The sequence below is a fragment of the Atractosteus spatula genome, chromosome 7 (assembly GCF_055471065.1).
Source record: "Atractosteus spatula isolate fAtrSpa1 chromosome 7, fAtrSpa1.hap1, whole genome shotgun sequence".
Lineage (NCBI taxonomy): Eukaryota > Metazoa > Chordata > Actinopteri > Semionotiformes > Lepisosteidae > Atractosteus > Atractosteus spatula.
Window position 1 is genome coordinate 18082292 of NC_142712.1, and position 15169 is coordinate 18097460.

The 15169-nt window shown below is 36.1% G+C and overlaps 1 protein-coding gene across 1 annotated transcript in view; it reads left to right on the plus strand.

Moving 5' to 3' along the window:
* LOC148830675 (LHFPL tetraspan subfamily member 6 protein) overlaps positions 1 to 6092 on the plus strand; it is an 86998-nt gene extending 80906 nt beyond the window's left edge. Inside the window, exon 4 of the mRNA XM_088920664.1 lies at positions 4728 to 6092. Coding sequence (XP_088776790.1) covers positions 4728 to 4846 — 119 coding nt within the window. The 3' untranslated portion in view covers positions 4847 to 6092. The remainder of the gene's footprint in view (positions 1 to 4727) is intronic.
* Positions 6093 to 15169: the final 9077 nt, after the last annotated feature.

Here is a 15169-nt window from a genome sequence, read left to right on the forward strand (position 1 = left end):
AACCCACTGTGGGCGATCTGAAAATCCTTAATCCATTTTATAAGCCTCCCATTAACACCCAAACCCAACAACCGTTCCAACACTATGTGGATTCTTCAGGGATATGTTCCCAGAAGAAAATCAACAATAATGAAAAGGGTATAGTCACTCAAGTAATTTCAGCAATGTGAATACATTGACACGCCATGTTAGGCAAGTAAGTGGAATGTCAACAAAGTCGAGAACTCACCCTGAGCTCTTCCTCAAAAGTCAAACAATTGGATTTCTCAGCACGGCATCATTGCTCATTCTGTCATGAGAATAAATCCAACAGAGATGAACGCATAGAAGGTGAACCCCAGACAGTAGCAGCTTCTTTGCCCTCTGAGCCTGACATTTCAATCTGCGTGACAACTAATTTACAGTGCCTTGTGAGAGTATTCAGACCCTTTCACAAGCTTCCCCTTTTGTTGCTTTTAAGTTTGCAGTTAGAACTTCAAAGTGGCAATTTATGTGTGATTTACACAACATACACCACACATTCAGAACAAAAAACAAAAAGACAACTAAATTAAAATGAATATAAAAGAAAATTGTTCTGACTTGAATGCTGTCACAAATCTGTGGAAATTTGTTGTAAATACAATGTTTCCTGTACAAAATAATACTGTTTTTCACAGTTGTCTCAAGCACAGTTACCCAAGTAAAAAGGTAATAAACGTCTGTGACACGGAAAAAATAAAATTAAACTATAATCCTGGAACTTATTTATGGTAAAACATTTGCCATATTTCTTCACTGATGCTACAGGATGTCTATGAAAACATGAATTATGAAGTTTTCTCATGCATTGAATTGTAAGTCATTAGCATATTTAATTCATATTTTATTCTCTCCTGGTCCTGGAGTGCCACTGTGTCTTCTGGTTATTGTTCCATCCTGAACAGTCCTTCCTTGAGCTACATTGCCAGTGTTTCTAGGCCTTTACTCATTGATGATTATAAGTAACCTATAAGACCTGCTGGACAGCTGTCACCCAGGTTCAGAAGCAAACATCACTGCATTTTATACCCTTTGATGCAGATTAATGCCAAGAGGTGCAGCAAGCAAGGATCTGAGTTAAAACAATGACCCTCAGTTCTTTTATGTTTGATCTGTCTAAATATTTGTTACACGTGCTCCTTTAGATTATTTTTTTTCCCAAAAAAAGGAGTGTGCTAATATTCTTCTGTTGTTAAAGTCAATGCAACTTTGCATTGGACAGTATTATTGCTTATGTAATACAAGATATTACTACAGCAGGAAATATTATTCACAAATTAACTATTGTGTTTGAATGCAATACTATCTCATACAAACACAATAATGTTTGCATTTAAATGCAATATTATCTCATATAAATGTAATAAATATTTTTTGGCAGTAAAAAGCTTCTGTAAAAAAAAACATACAAAGTAGTAAAACAAAAATTCTCAATGTTGCAAGAAAAACTTCTATACTACATTGATCTCTACGTGCATTTTAAACTCAGACAATCCAAAACATTGCTGTTCACAATACTCAAAAGAAGTTGATACCATGAAAAACTGGTCAAAATTCCGTGTTCATATGTCTTATATTAATTCCTAGGGACCTAGGAACAGACATTTTCTTTAGGATGCAAATTCCATCACTTCATTTATTGACCTTAAAAGGAAACATCACAGACAAAAATGTCAGTCAACCTTATCACACATACTGTAGGCAGGAGGGAGACGTAGAGTTTAGGTTAATAATGCAAAAAGTAAGACCTTAAAGTAGTGCGGTAGTGATCTACATATGGATCTGCACCAAAAATACCTCTGCATTCCATACTTTCTGTGACATACTGTATGTATCTCATCAGCTACAGACATTGAAAAGCCTTTGCTATGGTTTTGTTTCAGACAGTATAATTTGACATTTAGCATCCCTAAAAGGAGCAAACAACAGAGCAGAGCTGCCCTGACATTTTCATTAGTTAAAGCTGCACTGACTTAAAAACAAGCTTATCCTAAAACTGGAAAGTGTTCTTCTCACAAAAGCTGCACATTCTTCTTGCTAGATAAGAAAGTCCAAAACAGAAAAACATTAGTTGCACACACTGTTGAGAGAGCCTGTGCTCTCCAACAACATTGTGACTCACAGTCTGTTGTTTATGCAGAGTGAAAACATCAATAATCAGATGGTGGCAGAGTGATGTACTGAAAATGGACGACATAATAATTGGACAACGGCCAATTGGATAATTGGACTGTATACAGTATCTGAAACAGAACTACTTTTTTTTAACTTTTTTTACAGAATTATCTGTTGTCATACCAGCCTTGAAAGTTACAAAAGTTTACTAAAATGTCAAAGATTTTTTTTCCAAATCTGAAGATGCATTAACTTTCACACAGGGGGGCCCCAAGGGTGCTATCCAGTCAGTTTTCTTTTACACCTCAATTAATAATGACATGGAAAGAAAAATGGCTAATTGATCAAATATACTGTGGAGCTGACCACCAAAGGCCTTACCAATTAGCATGAGGGCTCTGTGAATGATTCCTGACTGGTTGATTCTCAGAAGTCACAGGGGGTCTGTGATCTCCATGTTATCTGAGCTTGCAGTATATGAATTGCAAAAATTTCTTGGTCAGTTTGCTACCTGATTTTGTTTTTGACAACTAGGGAGTCAGAGATAAACCAGACAACTTACAGTACTATGGATCTCCAGCACTGCACTTAGCCACCATTGCTAATTATACAGGGATGGCCAGTTCCTGGAGAGACACAAGCCAGCCAATGGAATTATTTCATTTAGACCACGGAGATGATGATTTGTATGGAAATAATGTAAAATGAAAATACCGACACCATGTAGCTCTCAAGCCCACAACAGGGCTTCCCACTCCTTGGAACCTACATAGTCTGTAGGATTTGGTCTTGGTTTGAAGCTGAGCTTCTTATTGCTTAGTGAAGGTTTTAGTGTGCTAATAATTTGATTAAATAGGACAGAAAATTGCTTTCAAATCTTAAACCTAACATGTTCACTTTTGTAATTTTTGTAACTTTTTTTACATCGAGCAACAGGAAATAATAGTAAAAATCAAATCAGTGACATTATTGGTTCAATTTCATTTTTAGCCACTGACACATATACCCTGACCAATAGACAATGTTAAATTGGTTAAATTAGGAAAATAGATTATTAAGATAATTAAGATGGTGTCAAAAGAAAATGTACAGTCCTTAAGGACACTTGCTTTAAACTTCATTTGTTAATTCTGATGTTTGTACAGTGCAAAAATGTCCTAAAAAAATTATACAGTGCAAAAATTTCCAACACGTTGCTTTATGCATAAATATATACATTCAGCTGTGATACTATAACTCATAACTATTTATGACATAAAAATGAAGAAAAACATTGAATAGTCCTAAATAAGCAAGTATTTCTCCACTTTATCGAACAAAACATCAAAAAGCCCTTTTCGTGTGAGAATTACTGTTCTGTCCATAAGATTTAAAATCCCTGTTTCTTTAATCGATGCACAGTCAACACATGAAAGAAAGAAAAATAATACTTACTACAGAGCAGTTAAAGTATGACAAATAATAACCTAATATTTCTTATTCTTTTCATTCAATGTTTCCAATGATTTCTTGCACCAGGCTGTAATGGGATGCGGTAACTATTGAATAGCAGATAAAAACTTGCAGGTTTAATTTATGTTCAAATAAGGACCATTTGACTAAATGACTAATCCAGCTATTCAATTTGAGGAAAAACATGAAGAGCAGTAGTCCTGTAAACTTTCACCTGGACATTTGCTAATACTCTTCAGTGGTCCACTCAAGTAGGAAATTAGCCACCTGAAATATTTTGTTACATATACTGTATTTACTCAGGTAATGTGAACAGTTTTGAGCTTATATGTGTACTCTTTGTTCAGTATACTTTAACAGCCAAATTATAATATAGACTGTTTTCTTCCTTATTCTGTTTATGCCACGTCCTTCACAGATGGACTATTACTAGGAAGTATCTACTTCAGTGAATGTGAGGATTTTTTGTCTTTCCAAATTTCAAACGGATTTTAAAAACAAAGCAGCCTCAATGTTGCTGCCAATGTTAAAACCTTGTTTAGCCAATAAAACTCAAACAATTCATGTATCATACTGGGTTAAACACAACTAAAATATTGTAAAATATTGTTTGCTGCTTTAATCAAGATGGACACCTAGGTCCGGACTCTCTGTGGTCATTAAAAATCCCAGGACGTGTCTTGAAAAGTGTAGGGGTGTTACACTGGCATCCTGGCCAAATTTCCCCCTGGCCTTTATCAGTCATGGCCTCCTAATAATCCTCATCTATGAACTGGCTCCATCACTCTGTACTCCTCTCCACTGATAGCTGGTGTGTGGTGAGCATACAGTACTAGCGCACTATCACATCATCCAGGTGGATTCAGCACATTGGTAGTGGTGGAGGGGAGTCCCCATTACCTGTAAAACACTTTGAGAGGAGTTTCCAGAAAAGTGCTATATAAGTGTAAAGAATTATTTTATCTTATTTTAGAATTTCATGACAAAGGTAATTGCCTGGAAGCTATCAAAACTGCTTGTTTTTTTAGTTCAGAGCTAAGGTGGCAATTAAAGTCACAAAATCAAGTAGAATAATAAATAGATAATCTATCTCTGTCTGGTAGGTGTGATAATCCACACTTTTATTTATTTCCCTTCAGGTTCCTGTGAGATTGGCTGGGCCTATTACTGCACTGGAGGGGGAGCTGCAGCGGCCATGTTGATCTGTACTTGGCTGGCATGTTTCGCAGGGAAGAAACAGAAGCAGTATCCCTACTAGAGATTGAAATAAGACCACCCATGAAGAGGATCCACAGCACTGGTCAGTCTGGCAAAGGGAAGGGGATTTTCTTACCACCCCCAAACGGAGCTCTGCTCATATTTACCGACATACGCTGGCTTGACACAGTAAAGGGTCTAAATGAACTTTGAACCCAGACTCAAGCCTTGCCACAAGGCTGCAGGGATCATGGGGCCTGTTGTATTAATACCGCTTGCGCAGTGTTATAGCGTCTTCTTAAACAAGCATTTTAAAGGACCAATCTCTCTGTCATATTGCTGTATAGTACTCACATTTTAATTCGTCACTTCAGTCTCTGTGGTTGTCAAGTATTAGCTTGCCTTGAAAAACAGCATACAGTACAGGAGTAATATCTGTGTCAGTGTGTCATTGTTGTTGTGTAATATTTTTTTCCTTCTGTTAGGCTTGTACTTGCCATAATAACTTCATAAAACTGCAAACATATCGAAATATATTTTCTGGTATACGTATATCCGTACGTTAGCTCTTTGAATGCCAAAGCACAACCAAAAGGTTTATTGTTACCTACATTGTAGTCTCCATTGGTTGAATCAAAAGTTAATTTATCTAATCTAATGCTCTTCTTAAGGCTTTGTGCTATTACTAATATACAAAACCTTAAGGACTGTTGCACTTAAATAACGGTCTAGGAGATCCGTGTACTAGGTATGCTTGCTTCATCTCTCAGTAAAGATGTTTGTGGTTTTACGTACTGAGAGAGATACATTTATGCTATTTACAGAAATACTTTTCAAATTATGTTTTTTGCTAAATTTTGTGTTCTACTTTGCTGCTTTGAAGGAATACTAAGAGCAATTATTATTGATGTTGGGTACTCTTGTACATCTTGTACATCTCAGTGACAGTACTCAGTAACTCGAGACAGACACCTGTATATTGTTTGAGGAAATCCTTCAAAATTGTAAACTAAAACACAGTTTTGCCTCTGTGACACAGGAAATGGTAACAAATTTATAAAATGACTTACAGTATTAATAATTAAACTTTTTCCATTGTGTAGTAAGCTGACATTTGAGATCTAAGAAGAGTCCTGATATATTTTTTTTCATTTTAAAGTCTGACAGTACTTTATGTTTAGGCACCTGTTTGTTGTATGATAATGTATATTGTATATTATTAGCATTCACATTTTTTGTATAAAAAAAACAAAAAATGAATGTTTTTATTTGACAACATTTGTAAATAAATCCAGTTTTAAAAAGTATGTCACCTGTGTCTGGGCCTTCTTGACTTCTAGGGGATAAAACATAAAAAAGGATCACGTTTGAGTTAAAAGCAAGCCAAATGCTTGTTTTCAGATGGTTCTTAGGGTGCCAGCACTGTGGTGCAGTAGTTAGCCTTGCTGTCTTGCAGTGCTAGGCCCCTGGGTTCAATTCCTGGGGTGTTATCAGCAGGGAGTTTGTATGTTTTCCCTGTGTTTGCATTGGTTTCCTCTAATTGGCTTCTGGGAAAACTGGCCCTGGTGTGAGTGTGTGTCTCTGTGTGCCCTGCAATGGACTGGTGTCCTGTCCAGGGTGTAAGGCTGGATGGTTCTTACGGTTCTTTTTCATTTTTTTTATTTTCACCCAGTCTTTCCCAGTTTAACCCTTGGCCATTTTATTTAGTGACTCAACTTGTGGGAGTGGCAGTACCTTTTAGACTTCCATTGTAGGCAGTTTTTTTTATCCTTCATAAGGTAAGTGGTCTTTGGAAGCGTAGTCAACAGTGTTATAAATTTAATGAATAGCAGGTCTCATTTAAGTAGTGTCCTAAAATATTGATCGATCTCTGCATAACTGGATCCCCATCGAACCCAGGCTGAGGTACAGATGAATCCCTTGCACACTCTATCACCCCAACTGTTGTATTTTATTAAGTATGCTGTAGTTTTTCTAGACTTCTAGGTGTGTATGAAGACCTCACAATTTTGTGAGGAAGTGTATGAAAGAAAGAAATCTGTGCTTTAATTTAAAGTTTAAGACCCATGTGAACTTTCTGATTGTGTTGTTCTTTCATACTTGAGATCTCGCCTTACAAGTATTTTTTTGCTAGAGTAAGTGGTTTGAAAGACAAATGAGAAGAAGGAAATATAAATCAATACCAGAAAGAAATTAAAGATATGAAACAAGGACGAAATTTCATAAAACAGCAAGAATAAACAAAAACTCAACCCTTTAATATTTTGCTGCAGTGCTGTAAAAACACTTATCCCAGTTGATAGATAAAACACTTGTGTCTGAGTTACAACAGTCCTCTAATTTAACCGTACCTGAATCAATGTCAACTGTAACATTTTTTTCATTACCCATGGTAGTGTGGTATGTAAATTGTCTGAATTAATGTATAAATACATAACAATGACAAAGTACCTCACTATGAGAGCTCTAAGTATCAGACTCTTCATCAGTTCAAGTGCCTATGATAAGATTATGAGTTCTATCCCATCTGCCTCTGGGCCCTGTGATGATATACAATGTATTTTGAAGACCTCTGCAGATGTGAGCTGTAGCTGTAATTTGATCCTTTTAATCAAATTCATGTAATTAAATTCTCTCAATCTCTTAACATTTTATCAAATATCCCATAGGGTGTATAGTGTTCTGATGACAGAATGGGCCATAGTCTTGCATGTTTCATTGATCTCTTTTAATTATCACCTATGTAAAGTTTAAATCTTTAAAATATTTTAATGCACAAAATGTTTAAGTTAAGTTTTGTACAGCTAGACTGAAATGAAAATTTGAAGATCATCCAGTCCCCCAGAAGCAACATCATCGTGTCACAGAAAATGTGCCAGTAGGGGGTATCTGTAACATTGTTGTACATGTGTCAGGGGTACTGTGAATACCTGGGCTGGTGGGAAGAACATCCAGGCTAAGAAGCAGAAGGCATTTACAACCAGCTGTCCAGGAAAGATCAAGTGATCATCTTCTGCCTTTCGGCCTCTGTAGACTGCAAGCTCACCAGTACAACAAGCTCAAGGTAAGCATCACAGCCACTGTGGTGCCAGTGCAGAAAAGGGACTGACCACTTGTCCTTCGTAGAAAGTGTTTGTATATAAACAATTATTGACCGCTATTGGTTCATAGCCAGTGCCAGTGAAAAAACAGTTACTGACCAGATAACATCCCACCACACCTTCAAAAAGATTCTTCTTCTTAAAAGCAAGTTAATAAGCTATGACAATAAGTAGAAGGAATTTTAAAACCAAATTTAAAGTCTTGGTATTATTAGTGGCCTTGAATGTACAGTGCCAAGAAAAAGTTTGTGAACCACCAATATATTGTAATTATGAGAATTATGAGAGTTTTCGGGCTGCTTTGCTGCCTCTGGACTTGGGGGGCATGTCATCATTGACTGAACCATGCATTTGGCACTGCATTAGCAAATTCTGATACAGGAGAATATCTGGTCAGTTGTTTTTTTTGCTAAAGCTGAGCTTAAAGTGGGCCATGTAGCAAAACAATGGTTCTAAACATACTGTACAAGTAAATCTACAATATAATGGCTGAAACTTATGAACTGGCCAAGTCAACATCTAGAACCTAACAAACGTTCTTCATAAATTTAAGTCTTGATAAACTTTCTGTAAATAAAGGATGAAACAAAGTAAGGTAGTCGATATCCACCACAGCAGATATGTTTCTTTCTTTGTATTCTTTTATAGGTCTGTCTCAAAATGCCTTCTCAAAATAATTTTAAAAAACCTAGCTAAATCCCAAAAAACCGACATGGTTACACACACACAAGTCCTATACCACTAAGAGATAAAAACAAAATCACATGTTGTTTCCAAGTTTATTTTGAGAATTTGTGATTAATCAAATCATACAAAGTAACTGTTTTCTCATGTATCACACATCCCTAATATAAGCTGCTAACTGTTCGACAAGATCATTTGGAAATTAAAAATCTCAATATAGAGTTTGGCATGTTACCATGGGAACATGTTTTGCACAAGGCAGAGTTGTTAATGCTAACAGAAAATGTGTTAATTTTGAGGGCAATGAAGTTACAATTTGCAGAAAAGCACATTTATTGCACAATGTCACATAATATAAGACAAATATAACTTTTCTTTTTTCTTCATATACAGTACTACAATATAAGCAGGTAAACATCACAGAATACCCAGCTCCCTTTCAGAAGCATTGTTCACTAAAATTAATTTCTAATATATACTGTAAATTATTAATGATTAATTAAAATAACATATTAATTCTTTTTCTTTTAAATAATTTTATATCCAGTATAAAGTGATTTGCCAGCTACATTTATTTATTTTACACACTTTCGTACAGTGGAAAGCTGCCCAATTCATTCATTTACAATGGAGCATATGTGTATATATTCTGTCCCGAATATACAAAATAATTTATGTTTAAATGAGAATGTCCATCTGTCCATTTTCTAACTGGTTTATCCAATACAGGGTCATGGGAGAGCCAGAGCCTTTCCCAGAAAGCAATGGGCACAAGCCAGCTAAACTCACCTTTTGATCCTATCCCATGACACACAGACACACACGGGAGCCTTGTGCATTTGGTAGACAGTACCTAATTGATTCAAGCATCTCTCTAGTTTCTTCTTGATAGAAGGGTATGGTATGCGGGGCTTCGACAATGTGTCTGTGTAATAGTCAAGTTCAGTGATGCTTCCCTAAAATATATTTTTCAGAGTGATAGCTGTGATCACAGTTTCCTAGTTTATTTTAAGGTTGTGGTATTCACACACGAAGACAAGCTGCCACATAAGGCTTTGTCTACTCCGTTTTCTGCTTTGTGCTTTTCCATATGTGTTATCTCTACCTCAGGGCCATTTATAATGTTTTGCCTCGGTACATCTTAGCTCATGGACTTTACTGCAGATTCCTGCAAAAGTCTTTTTCCTTTGTCTTTTCCCCCAGCATGATCTGTCAGCATTCACATAATTCCAACTGACCTGACCCCACAACTGTAACTGATTTTTTTATGGAGTGGGCATGTGATGCCAAACACTCAGCAGCCCCTAAGAGGAAGCAGAAAGGACATTCGCCAGTAATAAATGCTATGATGAAGAACACAGAAAGAGAGGCTTACTGTTCAGGAAGAAAGCGATGCTTGTAGATGAAGGAGTAAGCATTCTTCAGTGTAAAGTTCGTGTAACACGCCCCCCTTCTTAATTTATCTTCTCCAGCAGGTGCCAATTTTTAAGCAGAGCTACAGAAGTTCAGCTTGTTAATGAGTGCTTGCTTTCCCCCTGTGATTTCACATCCCCCCCACCACCACCATCACCACCTCTGCTTCAGAAGATTCCTGTATAAATTTGCCGTTTAATAAGTCAGTGGATCTCAGCAGTTATTTATCTCTCTAATCTCTCTGCCTCTTGATGTTATGCATGCTACCCATGTCAAACAGCATGATATGGCTGTTGGTTTGACACATTCAGGTCAAACAAACTAGTATTCTTCTGCTCAGAAAAGAGGGAAAAGGAAGTGGTGTAACAGTGCATATTTGACAAAGATGTCAAATACAAATATTGAGTAAGCAATACCTTTTTTCACAATACTGTATATAAATATATTTAATATATTTAATTATATTCAAAATATTTAGAGAAAATGAAAGGTTGTCAAGGTTTAACAAGCTAATTTGGAGTGACTGCCAATAGTTACTCTGATAAAGGACAAATGTTTCTAACGTATTACTCAGATAGGAGAGAAAATAAATAAAGTACCTTTGACCACCTGATTTTAAAAACAGAATTAGGGGATCCTCAAAGATGATAGCAAGAGTCAGCATGGAAGCAAAACTTTCATTAAAGTACACAGCCGACACACGAACCATAGTTTCCGCTGTATAAAAAGATTATAGATTATTGGAGAAAACAGTTGTTTTCTAAGACAAGCTAATCTATATTTTAGACTTTCATTTTAATTTATGTTAGACATCCATGGTGTCTTCCTTATCAATTGATTGACATATAAAATTAAGAAGGAGGTATCTTGAAAGTAAAGATATTTATATATTTACAGGAAGATAACACTGTGAATGAAAAAGATCTCTAAATTTTTGGCATTAAGATAACAAAAATAATTTGCAATTTCTTTCTTGTATCAATCCTTCTGGTATCTTTTTTTGTGAAGGTCTAAGAGATTACAGTATCCAGAATTTAAGTGCTATTTGTCATCAGTTTTCATGCATTGTTTTGTGTTTTCTTTCTAATAACAGAGTGCCTTGTGGTAAAATAAAGATTACAACACAAAGGCTGCTTAGGGACTTCTACAATAACTTACAAGGCATTAAATGCTTGCCACAGAGCTCTTAGCATGAACAAGTCCCGTGAGGAAAGTTTTTTTAATAAATGACAGGCATATTCTATGTTGAAAATTAAAGGAATTCATTTTGTGATCCATAAATTCATAAAATCATAAATAATCGATTAATCTAAAAAGAAATAGTGAAAGTTCACATCTCTGTCATGAGAAATGATTTATTGTTATTATTATGTTATTTCCACAGTCGTTAGCTGCAAACTGTTTTAAATAAAACGTACAAGAGGGCCCATACTAACATCTAAATTCCATTTGAATTTTTGTCCATTCAGCTTTGTGTCTAATTTGACTGGTTGTTACCTCAAGTTCTCTCACATTCTACAGTTCACTAAAAGTTGAATGTAGAACAAACCACTGCATCACTGTGACATGTTATTGATGCAAAGCAAAGCATTATGGTCCAGGTTTGTAAGAATGAGAAATGTTCTTAGAAATAACATGTACACAGGTAGAGAACAGAAAGCTGCCTTCTTTAAGCTGGCTGAGCTAAGGTGTACTACTATTGGCTGGCTGGCTAATGAACAATTAAGCACAGAGACATGGGATTAGATAAGAAGGCACGGTAAAGCCAATTAAAAATTCAAGGGGCGAAAAAGTTGAACAAATCAAGAGAATAGTAAGAGAGAAAAGCAGATCAGAAATCAGAACACATGATAATAAAATCACAGCACAGTTCAATTGCAGGGAGTCAAACTGAAAAACTAACTGAATAATTTGTATTTTACTTTGATTTATTTCTCAAAAAAGGGGTAAAAGCTTCATGTGAGGTTATCATGCAAACACAATATACTGTATGTCGACAGTGCATCAAAAGTAACTCAGCACTCTATGCATGTTTTAGAAGTATTAGGAAAGTGGATTTTAAATATTGATTAAATGTTTTTGATGTATTTTAATTAAATAATTAATGACCGACTGTGAAACACTTGAGTAACTTTGGCTGTTGCTTCAGCATGAAATCGGAGCTGTAGAGACTCAGAGTTGATTGGGTACAGGTAATGATTTAACTTGTTTAATATCAGTCCGAGAGAAAACCAAGAAAAACATGGAAACAAACCAGTATGCCCCACTTATTAATAATAGATCATTATAAGATAATTATATCTTCATTCTATTGGCATTTTTAAGTCTTGAAGGTTTTTATGGTTTCTTTTTTTATGATTGTTTTCACAACATGAGTTCCACTGCATCTGAAACTCTGGCTAGCAACAGCCTACCACATCAATAAACCAGCTGTGATTATGCAGCAATCATCAATTTCAAACCAAATATCTACAAAGGGGCCTAGTTCTCACCAATGTTCATCAAAGCTAAAAATTGTGTTTTTTGATACTGCTGGTTGATTATCACTTCTTTAGTGATGATTCAAAGTTTTGTGTAGACCACCCTGAATGACATTAGTGAGTTTGGAACAGATGTACAGAACAGTACACTAATGCTTGTGTACAACAGACTAATTGAAGGGGAGGTCAAACTATGATAGTTTGAAAAAGGAGTGACTGGTCACTACAGATACTGTATACTGATTGGTGGCAAAGTCACTTGTATGGTGTTTCAATGAGATTGGAACTCACTTGCATCCTACCCTATAGACACATGCTAAATGACAACATCCCAGCATGATAATACATGTCCTTATGCTCTTTGTGTAACAATGTCTTTCTTGCAAGATAAGAATGAGAGTTATGCCATCAATACCCTAATCACTAGACTTGTACCCCACTATATGTCTGTGTGATGAGCTGGGTTGAGTTGTAGAATCTACTGTAAGACCCAAAGCTCAGTGAACAGGCATATGCTTGTCCAGGCTATGTGAGAGGAATGAGACAAAATCCCACAGAACAACCCGATGCAAAGCCTAAATCTCTGATATGCAGCCTCAATGGCCACACATACTACTAGCCAGTAGATTTTACAGTAAAATCTCTGTTGTTCAGCACTGTTGATGACAAATGTTAATCCACATTCCAATTTACCTCTATTTAGTCTGTTCAATAAAATGTCAGTTCAACTGCTAGGAAAAAAAAATCCACTCAGGTGTGAGTGCTATCCTTCCATACTTCACTCCTTATCGACAACTCACAGTTTCCCAGCTACGCAAATTTTATGTGTGACTTTTTAGTTGATCTGCGGCTGGATTTGTCTTCACGGTCCTGGGGCTTCATGGTTTTGTGGCTATTGGAGATTATACTACCTAAACTACAGTATTTGGTGCCAAAGGTGGTGAGTCACACTACCTCCAGGACAAAACAACCAGCCTTCTTGTTGTTTGATGCCACCCCATATAAATGCCTAGAGTCAATCTGAGAAAAAATGTCCATATCTATTTCTCTTTATATCCTTCTAACCTGAATGTTAAAGCTGCTAAAACAGCCTAAAATGACAAAGATTGCTTAGAGCAACAGCACTTCCATTACAGTCTCCTTTACACAATATGTTTCCCAAAAACAAAGAAAGAAATTCCTAATTTCAAAACATGAGGGCCGACATAAGTCTTCAAACAGACCGATAAAAAATATTTTCATCATCAGGCATTCCCCATCATGCTCCAAAAAAAGATTGCGATTTGGAAGGTTCTCCAACTCAAACTTAAAATTGGATCAATTCCAAATTAAAACTTGAATTTGGACCAATTCAGTCTTTACCGCAGGTCATAAACTGATGATGACTTAAAAAGACAGCAAAGAAAACAGTTGGATCTACTGTCTATGTACAGTAGTTTGGGAAGTTAATAAAAAAAGCATTGTTCTAACAAAAAAGAATCATCTGTTATCAAAAAAGAAAATCTATTATGATTATAAGTATAAGGCATAAAATGAGAAATCCTAAAGAGAAATATGGGAAGTAGGTCAAAATAAGAGAATCCCTTGATGCTCATTTACCTTTCAGATCCAGACCTGCCTTGAGCATATTGCTACACTCAGGCCAGCTCTCCATTTGTTGTTCTGACAGCTCTGCAGCCTATATAATGCACAAAGCACTTGGAGTACTCACAGTAAACCAGCAGCACACCCATTTTCTATGATGAACTTTCTCAGGGATCTGACTTAAACGTGCATCTTTGCCGTTATATCTCAGAATGTAAAAAAAATAATTAGAACTTAGACTAATATTTTCTCATTTTTTAAGTTAGAATATGTATCCTGAACCATGCAATGAGAATGCTATTATTTTCAAAGTTCAAGCGTATTTCCTGGATAAGTATGTAATTTGTGGGAAAGGATAGGAATAAAAAAAAAATGAAGATCACCTTTTGTTTTGTGCTGTCCTACCAGAAAATCAGAATATATGTAAGAGCAGGACCGACAGCCTCCGAAGTGATTACAGCTGCAACCCATGACTTTACGACGATTTCACTAAATAAACACAAATGGCCATTTAACTATGAGACCACTCAATCAAGAGCTGTTGATGCAGTTCTGCATGTGATGAGCACAGAGGTTGAGCACTTAAATACAGCTTGAATATCACTTCCCTTTGGTGTTTTATTTTTCCACCAGCCTCTAAAACCTTAAAGTTGTCTGAATTGACACATTAGCCAGGTTTGGATTTGCCTTTGGGACAGGGCAACTCTTTAGTAATGACCACAGCATTCTCTAATATTTTGATTGAGCACTGCAACTTTCATATTGATAATTTGACAAAAGAAATATTTGAAAAGCTTTGAATAGTTTACTAAAGAGTTTCTTCTGTTTGTTATAGAGCAAAAAATGAGGCAGCATACAGCTGTGGGTTCTTCTGATCAGAGCTACTGGACATGCAGCTCCATCAATCAATTCAGCTGTTTGAAGTCATTTACTCCCGTCACTCCCTGCAAGTTATGTTTCCTTGATTCAGTTCCAAAGACTGGTTGCTGGTTCACACAAAGTTCTTCTGCAACATGGATTAAGAAGAAGCTAAGGAGTTGCCTTGCTACAGTACATGTTTTCTAGCTACTATTGCCAAATGTCATTTTAAGTACTTATTCTTAACCCGCATCAGAGGTATCT